Consider the following 25,956-nt stretch of genomic DNA (forward strand, 5'->3'; position numbering starts at 1 on the left):
TAGACGCAGTGCAAGAATCACTTACACCTCTACCTGTGGCTGCTGTTAATCTGGGCAACAACCTGAGCTAGCAGTTTTCTGACCCAGCTAATGCTGCCTCAATAGCATCAGCAAATATTCTTGCATTCCTTCTATTTAAGTGTATTCCATTCCTGTAAAAATATTCTCTATTTTTCTTAGCATGGTCTATGTTAAGCATAGACCATGCTAAGAAAAATTCTGCCCCATGAGCCTTGCACAGTTTCTCCAGGGCTAAGTCAACTAACAAGGCTCTTTTCATATAAGCCCCCTATTGTGTCTGGGCAGAATTGCAAATATTTTCAAATTTAATCATAACTCACAACTTTTCTTCTAAACACTGAACCACACTTGTTAAGTAAATCTTAATAGCCTTATGATTTACATGTACAACAATATATATCACCTTTTGTGCCCTTAAAAGATGAAACACAAAACCAAACAAACAAAAGACAAATACGCACATTTTTCTTTCTTAGAATATTTAAATTAAATTATTATTTTGGATTGAGAGTGGCAAAGCAAAATATATGGTAGGAACTGCTACACATTGCAATAATAACATTCAAATGTACATTTACAAATACAGTGAAACTTCTCCTAACGGACACCTCTCGTTAACGGACATCTCTCTACAACGGACATTTTCAAATTCCCCAACTCACCTCCATTGGTTTTAATGTGTTTGCAGCTTCTGTCTAGCGGACATTCTCTGTAACGGACGCGGACAGGCAATCTGCACTGTTTCGTTTAGATTAGCACTTAATTGGATCTCCTCATAATGGACAGCGGGCGAGCTCACGGCCCTTTTCTAGGAACTTTTCTTCCACGTATTGCCTCAATCGTGTGTTTATTTTCTATTTCCGATTCTCTGAATTTTATCAAGGTTTACGTCGCGGTTCTAAACCCTTTTTCAAGAATTTTAAGGCACGTGTAAAACTTCTGATGAATTCGGTGTGTGCAAGGGGGGGATATGGTCGGCCTTTCGTCTTTTCAGTTTCAGTTTTCAGTTTTGTTCAGTGTCGTGTGAAGTGCACAATGTCTTCTCGTAAACATTTAACTTTAAAAGATAAAGTCGAACTCATTAATGCGTATGATCGGCAAAAAAATAGTGTTCGCACTCTCGCTGCAAAATTCAAAATCGGGAAGACGCAGGTAAGCGGCATCCTAAAGAAAAAAAAAATAACTGCTCAAACAATTTTGGCAACACGGAAATGATCAGGTTCAAAAATCATTCCCGAAAATTGTTGGACTTCAAATTTGTCCCGCACATGCTAAAAAAATTCCCATTAATGGGCCTATTATTAGGGAAAAGGCTTTGGGGGTTGCGAAATCTATGGGAGTAAATGAGTTCAAAGCTTCTGTGGGATGGCTAGACAAGTTCAAACTCGGCATAAAATTTCTTGGAAAACCGTAAGTAGTGAAGGTGAATCTGTTTGATACTGGGGTTGTAACAGAGTGGACCGTCAAATTGGAAGATTTATGTCGTGATTTTGAAGCTAAGGATATTTACAACTGTGACGAAACAGGGTTGTTTTTTTAAAGCTCTTCCTGAAAAAACAATGAATCTTAAAAACGAAAAGTGCCAGGGCGGAAAAATTTCTAAGGAACGCTTGACTGTACTATTGTGTACAAATATGCTGGGAGACTTTGAACAACCTCTTGTTATAGGAAAACCATAAAATCCTCGTTGTTTCAAGGGCATAAAGTTGAATCTTTTGAATGTTGACTGGAAGTCTAATAAAAAAGCGTGGATGACACGAGATATCATGAGCGAATGGATAAGTCACTTTAACAAAAACATGATTCGTCAAAACAGAGAAATTATTCTTTTCATGGATAATGCTGCATCTCACCCGCACATTGAATTGTCCAACATTCAAATCATTTTTCTGCCACCAAACACATCTGCAGAGTGTCAGCCCTTGGATCAAGGGATAATAAAAAATTTTAAACTTCACTACAGAAAACGTGTTTTAAGACATCTCATTGCAAACATGAACGATGTAACATGTGCGAGTGACCTTGCAAAGAAAATCAGCATCCTAGATGCGATTCAATGGATTTCCTCTTCAGTAAACACAATTAGAAAACAAATTGTCGTGAACTGTTTTGTAAAGTCTGGCTTCTCAAACGCAAAAATTGAAGTTGTGAACAGCAATGTGGAGCACCAAGAAGAACAAGAACTTCAACATCTATTGATAATGTACGTTGTTGTTGTTGTTGTTTGGTTTTTAGGAGCATTAGCAACTAAGGCCATATTGCTCCGGTGCGGTGGTCATTCCCTGACCTTTCCGCATCCTCCGTATTTGGTGGTGACGGGCTCGAACCCCGGTCTAATCAAGAAGCGTGTGCTACGCAATGCTGCTCCTTCCCACCTGGCTACAGAGAAGCCGATAATGTACGATACTTCCGCTGCAAGTGACCCTGGCTACAAAGATATAGACTCAAACCTCACTACAGAAGATAGTGCTCTAGATATCAACGACATTATCATCGATATTTTTCAAGAAGTTCCTCATGAGGATGAAGAAATGGAAGGAGGTCATTCTGTCGAAGAACATATTAACGACGAACCACCGATGAAAATAGAAGAAGCGCTCATACAAATCAATCGTTTAAAAATATTTTTTGCCGCTGAAGAAGATACTGAAGGACTTTCGATGGTTTCTTCACTCCAAACAAATGTTGAAAACAAAATTATCAGCCGGAAGAAGGTGCAGAAGAAAATAAGTGATTACTGTATGTATTTTTCTTAAGATAAAGTCATAATATGCATAGCACAATTGTATGTATATTATTTACAAAAATATTGTGCAAAATCTGTATATAATTTAATTTCATTTTACATTAAACGTTTAACGATTTTTCTTTATCTCTTTTGTATGTAATTGTATATTATTTACAAAAATATTGTTCAAAATCTGTATATATTTTAATTTAATTTTACATTAAACTTTTAACGATTTTTCTTTCATTCATTTTTTTTTTCTCCCTCAGACTTCTTGTTAGCAGACACTTCTCTCTAACGGACACATTTTCGTTCCCCATGGCTGTCCGTTAAAGGGAAGTTTCACTGTATTACATTCTAGTTAATAATAAAATCTATAGGCAGTACATACCTCCAGCATTATAACGATCTGCCATAATAGCTTGATCAGAATGCTTTTCAGCTTGTGGGATTTCATTCTGCTGTATATATAATGATATACACATGTACAGTATAAATAGTTTATACTTTGCAAAGTTGAAAGCAAATTTTAAAAAAGCAAATTTTTAAATAGTTAAAACTGCTGAATAATAATATAATACTGATGGCCTGAATTTGGTTTTAAAATGAAACATAAATTAACTCAAGTGATGTATACATACTTCATATTGCTGTAATGTATCTTTGCATTACGTTTACATTATATATATATACATATAATGTAAATGTAATGCAAAGATACATTACAGCAATATAAAGTGTGCATATATATATAAATATGTATATATATAGACAGGTGCAAATGGAACCCTTTATATAATGGAGTCAATTGAAAATCACAGGGTTAGGTTCCGGACACCAAAATTTTTACCTACCACTTTGCATCGATTGTTTTATTTAATTAGCATTCTTCATAGTTGTAGTAATAGTCAATGGAGGCATATTCATAGCCCTACAAACATTAGGGCAGCTTTCACCAGATTCCATCCTCCAAATATTGCACTAGGAGGATTCAATGAACTTCTTTTACCAGACATGGCGTTTCTTTATTCTATTAAATTAAAAACTTTATAACATGATTGGCAAATTCTGCACACAGATATCACTATTATTTTTATTTACTTTATTAATAGCACAATTAATAAAAAATGCCAGCGTAATAAATTTCCAACACGTGTAAATAACAACCAACTGAATGGTTCACCGCATGGACCTTTACTACCCGCATCCACGAGTGGTTACTTTGAGGGCGGGAATCTTTCTCGTCTCTGATACGGATGTGCTAATTGCTGATTGCTTCGAAATGTCCTAAATCATGTGAACAGCACAGTATGATGCCGATAAATTTTGTCTGACGATTTTAAACTTTCAATTTAAAAAAAATTTGCAAAAAAAAAAAAAAAAAATTTGCAAGAATAAATAAATAAAAATGGTGTTGTGGTTAGTGATCGGCGCTATTGCAAATTGGCGCAAATCAGATTGGTGCAAACCGAGAGTTACCTGTGTATATATATATATATATAAATAAATTTTCTGTTTATACTCCGGGACGACCAAACGGTCAGAGGAGTTCGCATGATAGATTGAATACAAGAAACAGCACAATATTCATATATATATATATATATAGGTAACCCAGTGTGTGTATATGTGTGTGTATATATATGTATGTATATATATGTAGGTAACCCTGTGTGTGTGTGAGTGTATATACACACACCCACTGGTTTTCAAAGAAAGTGCATCACCTAGGAATTTCACATTTCTATCCCTTTTTCACGATGGTATGTTATATTAATGACTAGCATCACAAATAGAAATATAAACAAAAGATATTTATTAATAGTTAAGGCAAAGCTAAGTAATATTTGACAGGTGCTCTCAAAATATTCCAAAATGAGCATTTGCAACCTTTATACAACAGTTTTGGTAAACATGACAATTATGGCTGAAATGTTATCAAAAGCCCTCAGTTTGCTTCAATTTATCATTTTAAATGGAAAACAATAAAAGTTCACCAGGTGCAAACTAATATTTAGTTGAATTGCCTCTGGCCCTGATGATAGCAGCACACCATCGAGGCACTGACAAGATCGATTTCTGAAGATAATCAACTGACAGTTTGTGGTTCCAAACACGAATTATGGCTTCCTGAGTTCACGAAGGGTCTTTGGTTTCTTTCTGGCAACTTACACTTTTCATCTGATGACAAGGAGCAGAGTCGTCCTGAAAGATGCAGTTACTTGGCAGGTTGAAATGGTCTCTAATGGTTGGCAGCAATTTGCCTTCCAATATAGCCAGGTATCCATTGGCATTTTCAGAACCTTTTATAAACTGCAGGTGACCTACACCACAATATGAAATGCACCCATATATCATTTAGCTGGTAGGGAATTTCACTGTAGACACGATACAGTCTGGATGCTATTCTTTGCCACGTCTACAGCGAATTGTTTGTCTCCCATCAGAGCCATGCAGGTTGAATTTCTTCTCATCCGAGAAAATAACTGATTTCCACTGCTCAGGGTGTCCATTTGACATGCTCCTTACACTAAATTAATCGGGCCTTTTTCATTTTTTTGTGTGAGGAGGGGCTTCTTCTTAGGATGATAGGCTACAAGTCCATTTTTGAAGAGGCGTCTTCTGACTATTACTGCACTTGCTACCACTTTATGTTCTTCCCATTCTCTTTTCAGCTCATATGAAGAAGCTTTACAGTTTTTAAGGCATAAGTGCTTAAAAACGTGGTTCTGTTTTGGTGTAGAGACTCATTTGCATCTGGTTCCTTTTTTCCTATCAGCAGAACCAGTATTCTTGAGTTTGGAAAGAAATCTACTCACTGTTGACTGACAAGACATTCTATAAGCAATATGATGCGAACAACATCCTTCCTCACGTAAAGCAAAAATAGCCCTTTTCTTTGTGGCATCAACTGATTTGATTTGATTTGGTAGTTGTTGGCGCATCGGCTTCTGTGGCCATATTGCACCTTCCAAGGTTTTTGCAGTACTTTGATCCAAGCCCGAGGCGGGAATCGAACCCGCGACCTTTGGGTTGCCGGGCAGGTACTTTACCCACTCGGCTAGCCCGGTCGGCATGGCATCAACTGCACGTAACTCGTCATCCTGATGCAAGCAAGGAATGACTGCAACTCTTGCAGAGCGTGCTTATATAGCTGAAAGTAACAGCTGATGCAATATTACGTTATCATCTAAGCATGTTAATCTTATCTGATGCAATCTAAGAAATATTGCCATATACTTAGTTATTTGGACAACAATTACAATTTTAAGGGGTGATGCACTTTCTTTGAACACCAGTGTATATGAATAATTTGTATACAATATTTGCATTTTATAGCCATGGCTGTTATCACATTGGGGGGGGAGAAGAGAATGCCTACAAGGTCAACACGATGGTATTATTATTAGCCATATGATGCAAGGAAGCCTGAGGCTTTTGCTGCACTGGCCAAAAAAAATTTGGGTTACCCTGAGAGAGAGAGAGAGAGAGAGAGAGAGAGAGAGAGAGAGAGAGAGAGAGAGAGAGAGAGAATCACCAAGAAAGAGAAGAATGATGATATCCAGCTCAGGATTCTGGGTGTGCTAAGCCCATACTCACCAGATATGAGCCAATCAAATGTTCTTTAAATTTTGTAAGGCATAATGTGGAAACCTACATACTGTGACTGTTATATGCAATTCAGGAAAATTCAGATTAACATACAAAATTCTGTGAGTAGTGCTCTCATAAGAGAAAAGGCAATGGTAATTATTACAATGTTAACTGGTCAGACAAAGGTACATTCACATGATGTACCTTTGTCTGACCAGTTAACATTGTAATAATGCATTTCTGTTCAGAAATATGTTGATTTTCATTATTTTCAGAAAGATAACATGCCATGGTTAATTGTGTGGATGGAACTCTTCTCTTGTGACATAATTGGAACTTACAATTTCAACAGCATTATTACAGTACTATTATTACTGTGAAATGCCAATGAATAATACAACTCCTACAATAAGAAACAAAGTTTCTGGACACAGTGGGTTACTCTCAGCAGGATGTTACATCATCATAATTTCATATGAATGTTCCTGCTTATTTAAGGAACAGGTCATCAAGGGTAAATACCTTATAAATACCTTGTAAATACCTGATAAATACCTTAAAGATCTCCAGGCCTCCTAGAGACACCTTATGCAGAGATTATACAATTATAAACTTAGATCACTTTGTGGGCAATGATAAACAGCAGAAATCACATAATATTAAGTTTGTGTGCAGTGACCTTTGGAAAAGAGAAACAGTAATTATTATTTACCCAATAGTTATAAAAAATGGTGACTAGTCTGATGGACCTCAAATTTTCCTTTTTCTTTCGGAAAAAAAAAATTATTTTTATTTTTTAATTCTGGTTGGGATATACTCATCACGTTACTGTCCTAAAACACTTATTTGTGTGATTCTCTGCAAACAGAATACCTACTTGAAGCAAACATATTGGGACAAATCATTTCCTTCACTCATACAGAGTAGAGTTCTTCAACAAGAAACTCCAATTCTGAAGATATAACAAATATAATTTCAGTTGAAGGTCTCCTTATAAAAATTGTATAAAACAGCAAGAATTAAATACAGTGTTATTAAAAGAAGAAACTAACTGTCCACACAATTTTAAATGTGATAAAATGTTCACATTAACTTCAGGAAAATAGTAATGTGAAGTGTATAACTTTTCCTTCTGTTCACATCTGATCAGCAAATTTCAGGCTGGTAATTTTGTTTGCAGCTTTTGCAGCACATACATCGTGACAACATGAGTTGATATGCAATAATGTCAATGGAATCTTAACAATAGTACAAAAATTAAGTATTGTATATTGCCTAAGTATTTCCCTCCATCTTAGATAGACTACCTATAGTTCCAATTACAGGCGCCTCCGTAGCCAGGTGGGAAGGAGCAGCAGTGCGTAGCATACACTTCTTGATTAGACTGGGGTTCGAGCCCGTCACCACCAAATACGGAAGATGCGGAAAGGTCAGGGAATAACCACCGCATTTCCCGGAGCAATTTGGCCTTAGTTGCTAATGCTCCTAAAAACCAAATAACAACAACAACAGTTCCAATTACAGAAGGTTTTAAGAATTCCTTGAACAGGATTCGAAGCCAGACTTCTCCAAAGATGTAAAAAGTAGCAAGTCCATTATACTGTCATGGAAGCCAATACAACGGGCTTGCTACCTTCTCCTAATAACTTTAAAATTTCAATTTTAAAGTTATTAGGAGAAATGCTACTTCTGTAACTTCTACAAAAAGAATGCGACTCCCTGCTATATGTCCAGCAGCTGTGAAAATATACCATTTGTGTATGCATGCTGATGGTGAACATTTTAAACATTTGACTAATTAATTAACTATCACACAAATTGTGTAAAAAATTTGAGTTTAAGTTTACTCAAAAAATGTTTGCAGATGTGTTTCAGTGTTTAGATAATTCTGATGTTTGTCGTTTAGGTTTTTTTGGTGCAAGAGCTTCTCTGGCTATACTGCACCTTTTACATTTTCACTATATGCTACTAGTTCAAATTTTTTAAATTTTAAATGGTGTATTATCAGCTTTAAATATGCTGATAAAACTCTGCTGATAAAGTTTATCAAGGCTTGCATAAAAACACATTCCAATAATATCTATTAGAGACTGTGTTGCACACTGAATATGTTGAAAGATAGCTTGATTTCTTTGTGTTTGATAAAGTCGGCAGTCTAACAGTAGATGTTGTACAGTGAGACAAACTCACTGTACAACATCTTCACATTGCAAATATGTTGGTTGCTTTTCTTTTCTAAGTAAATATGCATGTTGTCTATGTGTATGCTCAATATGCAGTCTTTTAAGAATAACTTCTTCAAGTCTGTTTTTCCAGAAGCTTGATTTCTAGGGCAAATGGTATTTTATTTTGCAATAATTTATCACCTATTTGACATTTCCAGAAATATAATATGATATGGGACCTGATGTTGTGATGCAACTTTGATACTCGATTTTTTGCTTCACTGTTAAGTTTCTTTCTCCTGAGGTATGCTAACTAGGCATGCCATTGACTTGCCTGTGGATGGCTAATAGTATCTAAGTACTAGATTATATAGGCTGCAGTTAGTATTAGTAGTGGCAAATGATTCAAGAAAGCAAGTTTATAAAGCATTAGAAAAAAAAAAAAATCCATTTCATCAATCCACCCCCTGCAATAGTTTCCTAGCTCTTCCTTGAATTTATTCAAACTGTCCACTTCCACAACAATGGATGGAAGCTTCTTCCAGCAATCAACCACCCATTGGCTGAAGGCAAACTTCCACACATCTATTCTGTGACCATCCTTTCTCAACTTGAATTTATAGACCCTCATTTGAGAATCTTATCAGCATTGGGTTTGCTCAAGCCATTCAAAGCCTCAAACACCTCAATAGGCTCTAAGCACAAGTGCCCAGACACTGCAATTTGCAAAAACTGAACCCTTTCCTGGTAAGAGCATCCCTTTGTTCCCCGCACCAATCTCACAGCCCTCTCTGTACCTGTTCCAGCAACTCTACATCCTTCCTAAAATGAGGCCTCCAGACCTGTATGCAGTGAGTCTAAAATGAAAATGGAGTCAATATAATATAATACATTATATTCTAATGCATCTGAATTGCAGCCAGCTCTGCAGTATACATGCTAGATTCAATTGGAAGCTCTTGGGAAATGGCACCATCTAAATGAATTACTGCCATGTCTATGAGAGTGTCTGACTTTGATCCATTGATATAGATGTACGGATAATCTGCAGAGTTTTCTACATAAGCAGTGTAGAGATGGTATTCTTTCCCCATCAATGAAAATATTTCTAACATTCAGGAGGCCACAGATTCCAGGAGAATATTGTGGTGTTCGGCTATCTTATGCAACATTGTACAGATTAATTTGCTGCTCCACGAGCAGGTTTAGCGAATGTATATTTGTTTATTTATTGAGGTTCGTTCCCCACTTTGGTTCTTGAAGATATTCCTATTTTGGATGATTGATCATAATTTTTAGAGCATAATTCAATAAAAGTCTTTGTCTACATAAATGAGGAGGCGGTTTGTAGGCTTCTATATATAATAACTTTGCATTAGTGATGTGCAAAAGGCTCCCGTAGTTACTCTCAAGGCGGATGGGATACAGCCATTTCAGCACACATTTCCATGCATAGTCAAACTGCTGCCCCATAATACAGTCTTAATTGTATTGTAGCTTGATATAAATTTAGCAGAGTAAAAGTCTTCTCAAGGCAATGGTGACACTGTGGAAAATTGAGTCCGAGTATGGAGACTGCACCTAAAAAAAGATATTAAGCATCTTGACAAGATCTAAAGACAGTAACTTGCTTAGCATTAGTCTTAGTAGAGGCATACGATACAAGAAAGCAAGTTTATTCAGCATCAGCCAAAAAAAAAAAAAAAAAAAAACCTCCCATTTCACCCTTCCATTCATTCCAAATGCCTGTCCAGCTCAGCCTTAAATTAATTTAGGCTATCGACTTCCACAACAAAAGATGGAAGTCTGTTCCGCCAATCAACTACCCACTGGCTAAAAACACAAATTTCTGCACATCTATTCTACAACCGCCTTTCCTCAATTTGAATCTGTGCCCCCTCAGGTTCTTAATCTGAGCAAGAGGAAAAATCCCATCAGTATTCAGCTTGCTGATCCCATTCAAGGCCTTATACACCTCAATTAGATCACCTTGCAAGTGCCTACTCTCCAGGCACCGAAATTTGCAGAACTTAAGCCTTTCTTGGTAAGAGCATCCCTTCGTTTCCCCTCACCAATCTTGTTGCCCTTCTTTGTACTCATTCTAGCAACTCTACATCCTTCCTAAAATGAGGCCTCCAGACCTGTACACAGTACTCTAGGTGTGGCCTGACCATTGCCTTGTATAACGGGATAATCCTCTCCCTGTCCCTGATAGCAAACTTCATATTTGACTGCCCAATTACCCCCAGGTCTTTTTCGCTTTCCACTTCCCTGAGTGTAGTACCACACAGTTCGTACATTCCTCTTGGGTTACTGCTATCCACATGCAGTACTTTGCATTTGTCAATGTTAAACTTCAGTTGCCACTTTTCAGCCCATTTGCCCAACTTAAAGAAGTTGGGAAAATGGGCTGGATGCTTCTTTAACCTGTGATTCCATTATTTTCTATGGAACACAAGTTAAACTAACAGGTCTATAGTTACCTGTGTCACCTTGAATTGGTGATACATTTGCACACCTCCAGTACATGGGGACCTCCCCGGATTATAAGGAAGATCTCATAATTATGGGTAAGGGTTTGCTTACTTCCTTTGCTGCCTCCTTTAATATAACTGGATAGATCCCGTCCACCCCAAGTGCCTTTTTTATGTTTAACTTCAACAATTTCTCCTCCACTTTGCTCTCAGTTATTACAAAATCACTCAGCTCCCTGTTAGAGTTTGATAAACTTCTAGCACTCCCCTCATTGAATAACTCCTGATGTGTGAATGTAGATGCAAAATACTCATTCAGTTTATCAGCTACCTGAGCATGATCATCAATAGTCAACCCATCTATGTTAAGTGGTCCAATCTGATTCATCCCTTTCCTTATAGAGTTTATATAATTAAAGAACTCTTTGCATCCTTTGCCAAGGATTTCTCGTAATCTGTCTTCACCTGCCTAACCTCCTTTGTGACTTGATTACAGATTAGTTTATATCTACCATTGGCTTCTGTGCACCACACATTTTTCTTCTCTGCCACAAGCCTCATTAGTTCATCTGACATCCATTTAGGACTAAACCTTGAAAAGTATTTCTTAGTTGGAATGAAAAGCCTATTAGCCTCCAAAATGAAGTCATGAAGGCTTCCCATTTAGAATTCAATGTTGGTAACATCATCAGTCGATACCACTGTACAGAATTTAAAAACTGTCTGAGACCCCTGTAGTCACCTTTACGAAAGAAAAAGCCCCCCCTTTAGCCTTGATGGTAGTTACATCTTTAAGTAATTCCCACATCAGTACATTGTGATCACTGTCACCCAGTGGTTCCTTTATCTGCAAATTCTTAATGCATGAATAATCACTGCTGATAATCAGATCAAGAGTATTACTCCCTCTGGTTGCCTCTCGAACATGTTGTTGTAGAAAACAGTCATTCAATAAATCCACAAAAGTCTTGCTAGTGTGTGAGTGACCAATCCACAAGTTCCAGTCAATATCTGGAAAGTTAAAATCCCCCATTATAAGACATTCTGATTTACTGGCCCACTGTATTTCTCTGCACAAATGCTCATTATACTCATCAGATTCATTAGGCCTATAACACACACTTACTCTCATTTTCATTTTTCTTTTCTCAGTGCTTATGTCACACCATACAGACTCAACATTGCATTGTCCACCAACATCAATTGGATGCACTTCCTTAGATTTTATGTGTTTCTTAACTAACAGCATAACCCCTTCTCCCTTCCTGTCCTGTCTATCCTTTCTGTACACATTGTACTCCCCAAATTCTAATTCTGCACTTCTTATGTCTGTGTGACACCACGTCTCTGATATCCCAACAATATTTACCATTGATGTCTTGACTAGCGCTCCAAGTTCATAGAATTTATTAACTACACTCCTAGCATTGGTGTACATGCAAGTATACATGCACCTGTTTCTACTCTTAGTTACCCTAACACAGCTCATGTATTTTTTTGTTCCACTATGACTTCCAGCAGTCCTGTAAATCTCCATTGCCTTGCTTTCCTGGCTGCTGCTCAATCTTATAGAAGCAGTGCAAGAATCACTTTTGCCTATGCCTGCAGTCACTGTTAACCTTTTAGTCTGTGTATCCCCCCCAAGCTAGCAGTTTTCCGACCCACCTAACACTGTCTCGAGAGCATCAGCAAATATTCTTGCACCCTTTCTATTTAAGTGTACCCCATCCCTGTAGAAGCAGTCTCTCCTGTCAACAAGCACAGGCCAGGCTGAAAAAAATTCTACCCCTTGAGCCTTGCACAATCACTCCAGTGCCGAATTGATGAGTGAGATTGGTAAAAGGGCAACTATATAAGGAAAGACTCAAAATACCTGTGTTACTAAGCTTGCTAACTAAATGTCATAGGGGAGGATCTGATTGTAATCTAAAAAGGATCTGAGAGGATTAAGCATTAGCATTAGCAGAGGCACACGATGCAAGAAAGCAAGCTTATACAGCATCAGCCAAAAAAATCAAAAGCTCTGATTTCACCCCTCCATTCATTCCAAATACCTGTCCAGCTCAGCCTTAAATTTATTTAGGCTATCATCTTCCACAACAAAAGATGGAAGTATGTTCCACCAATCAACTACCCACTGGCTAAAGGCAAACTTCCGCACATCTATCCTACAACTGTCTTTCTTCAATTTGAATTTATGCCTTCTCAGATGATTATTCTGAGCAAGAGGAAGAATCCCATCAGCATTGAGCATGCTCAAACCATTCAAGGCTTTATATGCCTCAATCAGGCCTTGAATGGGTTGAGCACACTGAATTCTTATGGGATCCTTCCACTTGTTCAGATTACAAACCTAAGGGGGCATATAAATTTAAATTAAGAAAAGACAGATGTAGAATAGATGTGCGGAAATTTGCCTTTAGCCAGCGGGTGGTTAATTGCTGGAACAAACTTCCATCTGTCGCTGTTGATAGGTTAAATAAATTTAAGGAGGAACTGGACAGGCATTTGGAGGGAATGGTGTGATTTTTTTTTTTTGGCTGATGCTGCATAAGCTCATACACTTGCTTTCTTGCATCACACGCCACCACTACTACTACTACTACTAGATCACCTCGCAGGTGCCTAGTCTCCAAACACTGTAATCTGCAAAACTTAAGTCTTTCTTCATGAGAGCAACCCTTTGTTCCATTTACTAATCTTGTTGCCCTTCTCTGTACTCGTTCCAACAGCTCTACATCCTTCTTGAAATGAGGCCTCCAGACCTGTATACAGTACTCAAGGTGTGGCCTGACCATCGCCTTATACAAGGGGATAATCACCTCCTTATCCCTGCTAGAAAAATTCTTGTATATCATTGACAAGACACCATGAGCTACTCTTGCAGACTGTCTGCACTGCTCAGAAAACTTCGTATCTGCTTGCACAATTACCCCCAGGTCCTTTTCATTCTCTACCAATGTCAGTGTAGTACCACAGGGGTGGTACTACACTGACATTTTACATTTGTCACTTTACATTTGTCAATTTTAAACTTAATTTGCCACCTCTCAGCCCATCTGCTCAACTTTTCTAGATCCTGTTGCAGCAGCATACTGTCATTAGCGTCCTTAACAACCCTGCCAACCTTTGTATTGTCTGCAAACTTGGACATTAAGCCTGATATACCATCATCAATATCATTTATAAATATAGAAAACAACAATGGACCCAACACTAAACCTTGAGGAACTCCATTAATAACATTAGTCCACGAAGAGCAGTGTCCAGTTTATTCATTAATAAAATGAATGAAGGAAAAATTTTTCATGGTTGTAAATTATGTTACTTGCATGGATATTTGAGCTGAAAGCTTTTTTTTTTTTTTTATTTTATGAAAACCCCTAACACAACAGGTATTAGAATCTATAGTTCTTAGTACCGTGCATGGGTTGAAGGTTGAGAAGATGAAAGAAGGCACATGCTGACATTAGACTTGAAATTCAGCAGATTGTAATTTTCAGGAATATCTATGAAGGAAGGTTGTTCCAGAAAACGGAAGTTGAATAAATAAATGAGGAAGAAGAAAAGTTTATGAGAATTTGAAGATTGACACAAAAAAAAGGATGCTGATTGGTTTGGTGAGTGTTCAGACTGCTTTGGAAGAGAGAGCGGGATTATAGAAGCCAATTCAAAGAACAGTGGAAAGACGCTGTTAGAGATGAGTAATTAATTAACCTAACCGCCCTCTTTTAAATGGAATCTAGAAGCCTGAGAGAGGTTTTGAGGGCACTGCCCCAGATGTGGGAACAATATTCCATGTTAGTGTGAATTTGCAATTTGTACAGAGTGAACAGACGTTTGGAAGAAAAGTAATGAGAATATTAAAAAGAGAAAACCCAGTTTTTTAGATGCAGAGGAAGCAATACTTGTAATGTGCTTATGCCAAGAGAGATTAGAAGTCAGGGTAATCTCCAATACAGATATATGACCTTGCCTAGAAATCAGTGTCATCGAAGATAAGCATAGGAGCAGATTTCTCTTTGGAAGATATAACACAGGACTGAATTTTAGAAGAATTGAAATCAAACAAGTTATCTTTACCCCACTGCAGAATTACCTAGAGATCAGGCGCCTCCGTAGCCAAGTGGGCAGGAGCAGCAGTGCGTAGCACACGCTTCTTGATTAGACCGGGGTTCGAGCCCGTGACCACCAAATACAGAGGATGCAGAAAGGTCAGTGGAATATGGCCTTAGTTGCTAATGCTCCTAAAAACCAACAACAGCCATCAGCCAACCTAGAGATCAGCATTTAAGCAATTGGTAGTGGATATTCAAGCAGTTGAAGCTGTTTGTGCAGAGCAAGGTTTCTCAAACTGGAAAGTGGAATGCAATGTACTATCATCAGCAAAACTATGGAATGGAAGATCATTAACATACAAGAGGAAAAGAGTGGGAGAAAGAACTGAACCTTGGAGAACACCAGCATTAGTGGAGAAGTTAGAAGACAGAGCCATCCACCATCACCTGTAGTGAGCAATCACAGAAAAAATTGGACACCCAATTACAAAAAAACAGTTGGCAAACCATAAGATGGAAGTTTATTTAGAAGACCTTGATACCAAACACGATCAAAAGCATTTGAAATGTCAAGGGCAACTGCTTGAGTTTCACCAAACTCTTCCACTGAATTTGTCCGTAGACCATTAACATAAGACAGAATATCACCAGTGGATTGACACTGACAGAATCCATACTGGTGACCATTGATCAGAAGGAAGGTTTTTAGATAGTTTCAGAGTTGTTGGTTAATTAATTTCTCCATTACTTTAGAAAGAGAGGTAAGTGAAATGGGAAGATAATTGTATGGCAGGGATTTCTTACCCTTTTTAGGAACTGGGTAGATATGAGCAAATTTCTAAGCAGAAGGATAATCACCTTTGGAATACCATCAGGACCTAGAGCTTTATTAGCATCAAGATGTTCAAAATCCTTCTAACAACCTTTTGATGGAAGACCATAGGAGGCACTAAATGAAGTGTACTGGGAATGTTGGGAGGTGGTTTAACAAGATTATCAATACAAGAGTAGGAGGAAAAATAGGATGCTAGCAGATCAGCTTTATCTTTGCCTGAAGTGGCAACATAACCATCTGGTTTTGACAGAGGCACAAATAGAGATGGACAAAAGTTGTGGCCAATAGCTTTGGCAAGAGACCAGAATGCTCAACTACCATTTGGACAAGAAGCAAGTTTTCTACTCTTAGCTTGTTCAAAATCTATTTTGGACTGTTGTTGTTATTTGGTTTTTAGGAGCATTAGCAACTAAGGCCATATTGCTCCGGGGATATGCAGTGGTCATTCCCTGACCTTTCCGCATCCTCCGTATTTGGTAGTCATGGGCTCGAACCCCAGTCTAATCAAGAAGTGTGTGCTACGCACTGCTGCTCCTGCCCACCCGGCTACGGAGGCGCAATTTTTGACTGATTAATAACCACTTTACAATTATATTGCAAGCTTTGGTGAAGGCAGAAAATGAACCTGGAGATTTGAATACAAGCCAATTATGACATATAACATTCTTCTCCTGAACAGCCTTAGCACATTTATTGGAAAACCAATTATGATATATAACATTCTTCTCCTGAACAGCCTTAGCACATTTATTGGAAAACCAAGGTTTAAATAAAGGGCGAGATTTTAAGGTGGAGTGTTGGAATAAAGGATTCCATCCCTACAAGAATAATTTCACTGAGACGATCCAAGCAAACATTGACATCAAAAGTTTAGAAACAGTAATCTGACCAAGGAAAAGAAGAAAAGAAATTTTGCAGGTCATCCCAATTTGAATTCTTGCAATGCCGAACAATATGAGGTTGATAATGGCCATGAGAGAAAGGGTCCATTGGAGAAGAGATCGTCACGAAATTGCGATCTAAGGTGCCTAGAGGACCATTCACCTCGACTGTGTAGTTAGAATGGTCGTTTGTTAGAAAAAGATCAAATTTGTTGGCTATGTGGTTAGAATTGTCTGGTATTCTGGTAGGTAAATAAACAATTGGCGTGAGATCGTTAGTAATTGCAAAAGCCTCAGCATCTCGACCAACTCAGTCCGTGTGACTAGAAAATGAAAGTTAGCTGAAGTTGTGAACATTTAAAATCACCAAGGAAAATTACCTCACTGTTAAGATAGTTGGACTGGAGAAAGTCAAGTTTCAAAGAGAGGAAGTGAAAGAATTACAAGTGATTAGTGGAGTTGGTAGAAAGATAGAGGCAACAGACGAATTTGACAGAATGTGGTAGAGAGATTTTAAGCCAGGGAAGATCGAAATGAGGAGATTCCAAATTACTAAGTCTCTGACAGAGAATATCAGAACAGGCAAATGCTCAAATACCACCTCTGAAGAAAAAGGAATCATACAGTGAATAATTCAGACAACTGAGATGAACAGTGGTTGAAACAACCAATAACTGGGATTCTTTCAGAAAAAGTACATGGAGTTTGGCAGACTGTAAGTGGAAATGGACATCACTGATATTAGAATTGAGACCACATATATTTGTGAAATGAACAAGGAAGTGTTTGGGAGGTTTAGATCTTTTCGCAGATAAGTTTGTTCTATCATTTTGACAATTTGTGGTGTATTCAGAAGAAAAGGTGGTGTGGACATGCTGTATAAAGTAATGAAAATTTTGCATATGGCATAAAATGGTAAGAACATACCCAGCTCCTTGAAATAATGTGCCTTTGACAATGCTCGCTACGTGTACACTACTCAGACTCCCTCCAGTCACTAACGGGCAGAACAAAGGCAGTGAGATTATACACTAGCTGATCCAGAACCCTCTTAAAGAGTTATCAATAGGTGGACCATCCAGTGGCCAGCATGTGAGAGCTGTACCCTTGAAATGTAAAGAAGATTCGATCTTGCCAAGATGTCAATCATAACCTCAAAAGACATCAATCATATTGCATGACAGAAGAGATAGTGGGGGTTGCTGGAGCTTTGCTACTCTGGAGACTAAACATGGGTTCCACTGCTTCCAATGAGAAAAGTGGTAGTAGCACTGCATCAGTTCATGAGAGTCATTTACTTACTTGGGAAAATACAAAAGTAAAATGGCACCTACATGGGAAATTTTTTTGGACAGTTTAGTAAAAGCCAATGGGTACCTTACCAGTAACTTCATATGATAAAAACAGATACACATAAACTAAAATATACAGAATGACTGCTGGTATAGCATTTCCACATTTTTAGCATTATATCTAGCAATCATTGCTTATTATATAAGAGATTATAATATTATTTACTGTTATTAAAATAATACACTTACCAAATAATACAGAAAGGCAAGATTTGTAGCAGCTGTGCTAGCCACTTTTGTTTCCTTTTTCTCAAATGTTTTGAGTGTTTCAATGGCCTGAAATAAATAATTTCATAATTTCAGAAATAAATAATTTCAACAGTTACGTCATTTGAAATCAGTACTGTGAATGCTATAACCATGTGATATGATAAAATTTAAACCAATAACTGGAAATATTTTTAGTTAAAATTTAGTCATATTTCCAATTCAATATTTAATTGAATAAACAGGTAGCATACAGCAGCATATACTTCAATTTTTGTAACAAACTTATGTTATTTTCAGTTAAACATATGTATTTAATTTTATAAATCAAAGCAAAACAGAGTCTGCAATGTATCAGTGTTGCAAAAAATTAAAAACAAAAGTGAAAAAAATGAGGCTGTTTCAAGAGTACCCTGATGTTGTGATGATGGACCTTTGAACTTAATGTAATAAATATGTGGCAAAGAATACTCCCCAGTACAACAACCTGCTTCTACTTCTGCCAATTTAGAAAAAGTGCACAAGAAAATTCAGGAGGACAGATGACTGCAAGCTTAATACTGAATCAAAAAAAAAAAAAAAATCCTTGACAAAATGCTAAAAAGAAACATTTAAAAATGCTTTTGCATTCTTATTAGAGAAGTGTGCAGCAGTCAGGCCTATTGCCATATCTTATACAATACATTACTATTGCTTTATTTAAGAGATGAAATATTCCATTCTTATATTCACTGCATGAACTCCATATAGCAATTCATGATACATTAGCTTCTTATATTCTACCCAGTCTCCAAGAATCAAATGCCATTAATACCCAACTTGGAAGTGAACTTTTGGGAATGAATTCTGTAAATTCTAGTGCATCATTCTGGCAAATTTTGGAAAAGCAATGATGAAAAGATATCACTTTAAATATCACTGTTATTGCAGCGATATCACTTCAAGGTCATGCATATAGAAGGTTTATAAATTTATTTTGTGTTGAATTATTATTGGCATTAATAAAAAAACAATACACAGGATCATCAATAGTTACACCCAGTTCATATCCAGTGGACCAATATTATTCACCTTTTTTGCTTCAAGTATTAACATAAGCAAAGAATTCTTTGCATTTGCAGCCAAAGAATGCAAAACCTTAGCATGCCTTATCCCATAGTAATTTGACTGCAAACCAGTTCATACTGTAGGCTTTTTGTCCCCTGGTTAATCGCCTATGCACTTTTCTTCTATACCACTAGTCTCACCAGTTCATCTGGCATTCATTTAGGTTTAAACATCGAACAATAACTCTTAATTGATATAAAGAGCACAGTAGCTTCTACAATTACTTCCTTGAACACTTCCCATTTATCACTGCATTTCTTAACAGCATCAGCTGGTTCCACTGAAAAGAATTTAAAAACTAAGAACAGTGTAGTCACCTTTCAAAAGTAAAATCCCTTCCCTTTTCTCTTGACAGTAGTTACATCTTTAAATAGATCTCACATAATAAACTATGATCATTGCAACTTAGTGGTTCCTTTACCTGAAGATTATTAATATACAAAGAGTCACTGCTGATAATTAGATCAAGAGTACTGCTTTCTCTTGTTGCCTCTTTAACATGCTGGTACACAGTCATCCAGAAATGTTATGCTACTAAGTCATCATCCAATCCAACCCAAATAATCCAGTTAATATATTTTATAACTTAAAACGATGCCCCTTTGCTAATATTCTGTTCATTCAGATTTGGCTATGTATTATTGATGCTTTCGCACTATACTTATATATAGTCTAGACTTTTCCATAGCTTGAGGCTTACGCCCTAAATGCTTTATAGCTTTATATATGGCAGATTAAAATCCCCCATGATAAGACATTCTGATTTACAGACCCCTTAAACAAAATAACAATATTTATTACTAATGTATATAAAATGATGATGCTAGCAGCTGCCCATAATAAATTGCCAGGAGGGATGGCTTTCAAATTCCATTCAAAAGCCCATATAGAAAAATTATTAAAAAAGAAAAAAAAAAAAAAGATTCACATATAATAATGCAAATTTTAATGTCAAGTATGGCTTTGATCTTAACATTATTGATCCTTTTAGAATAGGAACATGGATGTATAAAATTCAGCTAACTATATCATTTGTTGGTGTACTATGTAAGGCTCACCTATTTGCATAAATGTTTTTGACATATCTGCTGAAAGTGTAGGTGTGTGTGTGTGTGTGTGTGTGTGTGTGTGTGGTGTGTGTGTGTGTGTGTGTGTGTGTGTGTGTGTGTTTACTATTATATTTCATATGCTTTTATTTTTATTAAGTGGTTAATTTTTTTGGAAAAACAGGATTTACAAAATGACAATGCTAGATAGGAACATCTATTTTTTTGTTTTTTATATATACAGTCCATTCCGGTTATTTGGGACACATCGGGACTAGTGCATTTTGGCCCGATTAAGCGGCTGCCCCAATTATCCGAAGTTTCACGTAAATAGTTAAAAATACAACGTACCCCCCCTTTTTTTTACAATTGGTTCACTGTACAATCAAATCACGTTAGGACGAACTCAACATAGTAAAGTACCGTTCACTATACAATGTGCAGTAAGCGCCGGTCTTTGTGATCACGTTTGTGAATTGAATTTTAATTCTATTAAACAGAGATTCTAATTAGCGAAAATAGGAGGAATATTACCCACAGGCTATAAAAGCAAAGATATATTAAGCAGAAATTTACCCTTTATTACCTTACCAATTAAAAAATACGTGAAAATCGGAAAAATATACGTGATAATCGGAATAATTAATACGTACTGTAATATGTACATATGAACTAGTTGACATTTCTGTTCACTGACATTTGTGGGCGGGGGTTAAAATTTAAAACAGTAAAAATATAAGCAATCAATAACAAAGAACATGGCACACACAAATTGCAAGTAACACAATACATGCAAGTGAGAATGGAGTAACGAGTTACAAAGCTTTAAAAATAGGAATGAAGAGAAGATCTGAAAATAAATTTTTTATTTAATTTTTTTTTTATTAAATTGAAGATTTAAAGGAAATGTAAACACATTTCACCATAATAACCCACAGAATTCCAGCTGTCGGTATTATCGCAAATTCAGTAAAATCGAGTTTATTGTCCATTTATGATAGATTTCACTAACAGAAAAGCCCAATAAACAGGTGACTGCTAATTGTTTTTATTGTTTTATGGTTGTGGCCTCCAGAATTTCAAACCGAACAATGTGGTACCGTCGGAGACAATCACAGGGTAATCTCCAGTACTGCGGTCTCCTGCCCCGATTAAATGGCATGCTGTCCCAATTAAGCGAAGTAAACCCTGGCTATTTTTTCGATTGGAATCCACTGTATATATATAAAAAAGAGAACACCTTTCAGAATGTGATTAAAAATTTAAATATAGAAATAAATAATAAATGGCACAGTATGTTATCTAAGCACTGCTAACTTACAAGAAATAGCTAAAATTTACTGACTTTCTAAACACAACTTAATGATGCATCATATAATTTTTCATTGTGTTTATTTCTATAGAAATTGCCATTAAATTAATTCTTACTCTATATAATGTAAGCATGCCTTTCCTAGAAAACAAAATGGCATGAGTGGCCTTATCTGATGTAATACATTTACAGGATTCTCATATATTTTTTTAACTCTGCATAAATTATATTTTTGTTTTCTATTTTCCTTCAAAATAGATTTAAATTACATTTTAGGAAAAATAATATATACTGTGCACTAGATGAATAATGAAACAGTTTATTCTGAACACAATATCCAACTTTTTCCAGGCTGATTACCTAAAATCTTTATTCAGCAAAAAACTGAATATAAATAATTTTTTGTTCGTATGATTGTTTGTACTGTCAGTTTTCCAATGCAGAAAGATTTGTATAATTAGAGTGGAAACATTTGACACTGTATTCATTTTGTAATAAACTGTTTCATTATTTATGTCGTCCAAAGTGAATTATTTTTCCTAGAGATGATGTTCCTTGCACACAGAAACATAATTTCCTTTAAATTACAGTTTATCTTTACACCCACTGTCATCACTGAAGCAAGATTAAAAGTTACACTGAGATACAACATAATAAATTTTCACATTTCTGAAATGTTTTAAAATATGCAATTCTGGAATTAAATATTCTAAATATTTTCTATTACATATCAAACCTGATTAAACTCTCTTTTCCTGAGGTACGTTACAGCTTTGTTAATTTCTAAATCATTGGATAAATCAGCATATGGAGAAGATTTTATCTGTTCAACACACCTGGAAAAGAAAACAAAAGCTATGTGTCATTGTGAATTCTGATTGACATCTTTAAACTTTTCATAAAAAAAATTCTGAAAAAATAATGTAACAGGGCATTTCTGATATATGGGTATACAGGGTGATTCACTACCAGGGCGACAAACTTGCAGGAGGTGTAGGGGGCACAAAGACGAATCGGAATCACAAAGCATTGCAGGGTCTGAAATGCCTTCGTCATGTGATAGAGGACGTTGAACAGGAGGTCGCGTGAACAGCGATCCCGCTGGAAGTCAGCATTTGTGAACTGTTTTTGTTGAACCAAGCAGCAAAAGTCCTCCGGAGTGGATAATCCGCAGGCTCCAATGATTGGACACGTTGCAGATGGTATGAACTCATTTGGTTTGTTGACAGTATCCTCCATACAGTGGATTGGGAAATACCCAATCATTGGCCTATCGCTCGAGTACTCGTACTCGGATTACCTTCTGCAAGACGTAGGACATTCTCCTCATTGTCTGGTGTCCTCGTTGTTCGCTCTCGATTCATGGTACCTCTTGTGGAACAACCAGTCTCACGTAACCTTCTGTGCACATGTGCGAAAATCGTATGATGAGGAGCACGCCTGTGCGGGAAACGTTCCTGGTACAAGCACAGAGCGGCCCGCCCATTACAGTCCGCAGCTTCATACGCGAGGTGCATGTCGGCCAGTTCAACGTTTGAATACTCGTCCATCCTACTGCCTCGGGAACCAGTTCGCAAATGCTGACTTCCAGCGGGATCGCTGTTCACGCGACCTCCCGTTCAACGTCCTCTACCACATGACGAAGGCATTTCGGACTCTGAAATGCTATGTGATTCCGATTCGTCTTTGTGCCCCCTACACCTCCTGCAAGTTTGTTGCACAGGTAGTGAATCACCCTGTATATAAAATTTAGATATATATTAACAAGGCAACCATAGATCCATTGCCAAGATCCAATATTCTTCACATTTTGAGGATACACCTTTAAAATAATTATATTGCACAGCAGTTGCTAAATAGCCCACTGGTCTGACCACATGGTAATGCTCTAATAAAAACCTGAATGGGCTAGCATAAAATTTTGCTGCCAATACTCAGCCAGCTGGAGTCCCAGCAGTGTATATGTGAGTGTGAGCACTGCTCAGACCATGTTATACTGAATAGCTCAGTATATCTTTCTGTGTGTAAGGTACAGGCAAAACTTTCATTAATTCATGTGTTGCCCCAGCCCCTTAACTTTTACCTCATTTACATCTATGTATCATGCAGTCAAACTAATGGAACAAGCCTATCTGAGAACTAAACCTCCCAAAAAATTTCATAACTCATTTGATAAATGTACAGAGTCTCAGTTCTAATCTCAATGATGTCTTCCATCTATAAACTGCTAAGACACATACTTTTTGATGTGTAAACATCTTTGGTGGCACCTACTAAATTTTGGATGATAGTAAAATCAATTTGTCATGATTTTGCGATGGGGAAATGACATCATTTTCATTTCATAACAAAGAAAAATGGAGTTGGGAGAAGAGATCGTGCAAAGGATCATGGGAGGTGATCTTGGATGTGCTCAGAGCTGGCATAAACCAGCTGGTTGTGGAAAAACATTTATGATTTGGGGCATACCACTTAAGTGGCTTTGGGCTAACCATTGTCACCCTTGGCAGAAACTTGTTGGTAACCAGAGAAATGGATATCTTGCAAAATTTAAAGTAAAGTAAAGCATTTAAAGCAAAGGATCATGGGATGTGAATTGGATGTGCTCAGAGCTGGCATGAACCAGCTGGTTGCAGAAGAAATGTCGGAAAGGCAAAAAGAATGGAGTTGGGAGAGGAGATCATGCAAAGGATCGTGGGAGGTGACCTACCTTGGATGTGCTCAGAGCTGGCATAAACCAGCTGGTTGTAGAAAAACGTTTATGATTTGGGACATACCACTTAGGGGGCTTTGGGCTAAACATTGCCACCTGTGGCAGAAATCTTTGGTAACCAGAGAAATGGATATCTTGAGGGCAGTGATCTTGGATATGCTTCAGCCTTACCAATCGAAGCACATGTAATGTAGGCATTACAGAAGGTTATTACTGAAGGGGTAGAATATTTCCATCAAGAGGCGAATCATAAACATTTTTCTGCAACCAACTGGGTTGGTCAAGAATATCTGAATCGGTTCGCGATTGGGAGATAACAGACTCCAAATTACATGTATGAGCAGAATCTTTTGCTTGTCATTGGCCATTCTCACTAAGTTGTAGAAGTCCTCATTGGTCATAAAGTTTTTTTTGCATTTCTTTACAACTGCGCCGAGTCGGTTGAGCATGGAGAATTTTAGATCCTTATTCATCTCGTTGTTTGGATGATTGTAAAAGTTTCGAAAGGGGTCGTCTTCTTGCAGTTACGTCACAAGGCTATGCACGTCAGGGTCAACGTCGTCATTGTATACCCATTACAAGTAAAATTTACTTGTATACCCATAGCCCATGGGGTGGAATGTGTAAAGGTGGCACTACAAAGAGATGATACCCTAAGTACTGGATCGCACCTAAGTGTAGAGGATATATGCTGTGGCGTAGAATTATGTCTTTCGAGTACGACTTTGCTATATAAAGGAGTGATGTACAAACAGGTTCATGGCACAGCTATGGGTTCTCCTATTAGCGCTATTATCGCAAACCTGGCAATGGAAGAGTTAGAGAATAGGGTTTTTACAAGTTTGGAGTTCCCTATGCGCAAGTGGAAGAGATACGTGGATGACACGTTCACTTTGGTGCAAAAGGGGAGAGAAGAGGATGTAGTTAGCTTTCTCAATGATTTTTCTCCTTTTATACAGTTCACCTCAGAGGTAGAAGTGAATGGTTCCCTCCCATTCCTGGACGTAATGGTGAGTAGAGAAGGCTCCAGGCTTAGTACAGTGTTTAGGAAGCCCATGTGTAGGAGCCAGTACACCCATTATAGGTCAGCACAGACTGCGCAGCATAAAAACAGTGTGGCCAGGGCACTTTTGGGTAGGGTTAGGACACATTGTAGTACCTCTGAGGAGAGAGAGAGAGAAATTGGGCAAGTCAGGGCGGATCTTATGAAATGCGGTTACCCCCCAGAGGGTCATTGATAAATATAATAGAGGCGGGGAGCCTAATCATGGAACACAGTCCGTTCCAGTCGCCACAGTTTATATTCCCTACTATCCGGGCTTGTCAGATCGAATTTCAAGAATGCTACGTGACTTTCAGGCACGCTGTGTGCAACTTCCGGGCCGGAGGTTGCACACAGTGTTGTCACAGGTCAAAGACCCCATTCCTGGGGATTCCAGTAGTGGGGTCGTATATGAGATCAA

The 25,956-nt window shown here is 37.4% G+C and overlaps 1 protein-coding gene across 4 annotated transcripts in view; it reads right to left on the reverse strand.

The window, feature by feature from the left end:
* Nucleotides 1-25,956, reverse strand: part of nompB (intraflagellar transport protein 88-like protein nompB) — a 226,029-nt gene that overhangs the window by 106,806 nt on the left and 93,267 nt on the right. For 3 of the 4 annotated variants that reach the window (XM_090383716.1, XM_090383706.1, XM_090383689.1), the window contains exons 14-16: nt 22,517-22,616; nt 18,298-18,384; nt 3,141-3,210 (exon numbers count right to left, since the gene is read on the reverse strand). In XM_090383716.1, the coding sequence (XP_090239842.1) occupies nt 3,141-3,210; nt 18,298-18,384; nt 22,517-22,616 (257 nt within the window). The remainder of the gene's footprint in view (nt 1-3,140; nt 3,211-18,297; nt 18,385-22,516; nt 22,617-25,956) is intronic. The other variant, XM_090383697.1, reaches the window with a different exon arrangement.

This window comes from Mastigoproctus giganteus, chromosome 1 (genome assembly GCF_048544385.1).
Source record: "Mastigoproctus giganteus isolate SK-2022 chromosome 1, ASM4854438v1, whole genome shotgun sequence".
Taxonomy (NCBI): domain Eukaryota; kingdom Metazoa; phylum Arthropoda; class Arachnida; order Uropygi; family Thelyphonidae; genus Mastigoproctus; species Mastigoproctus giganteus.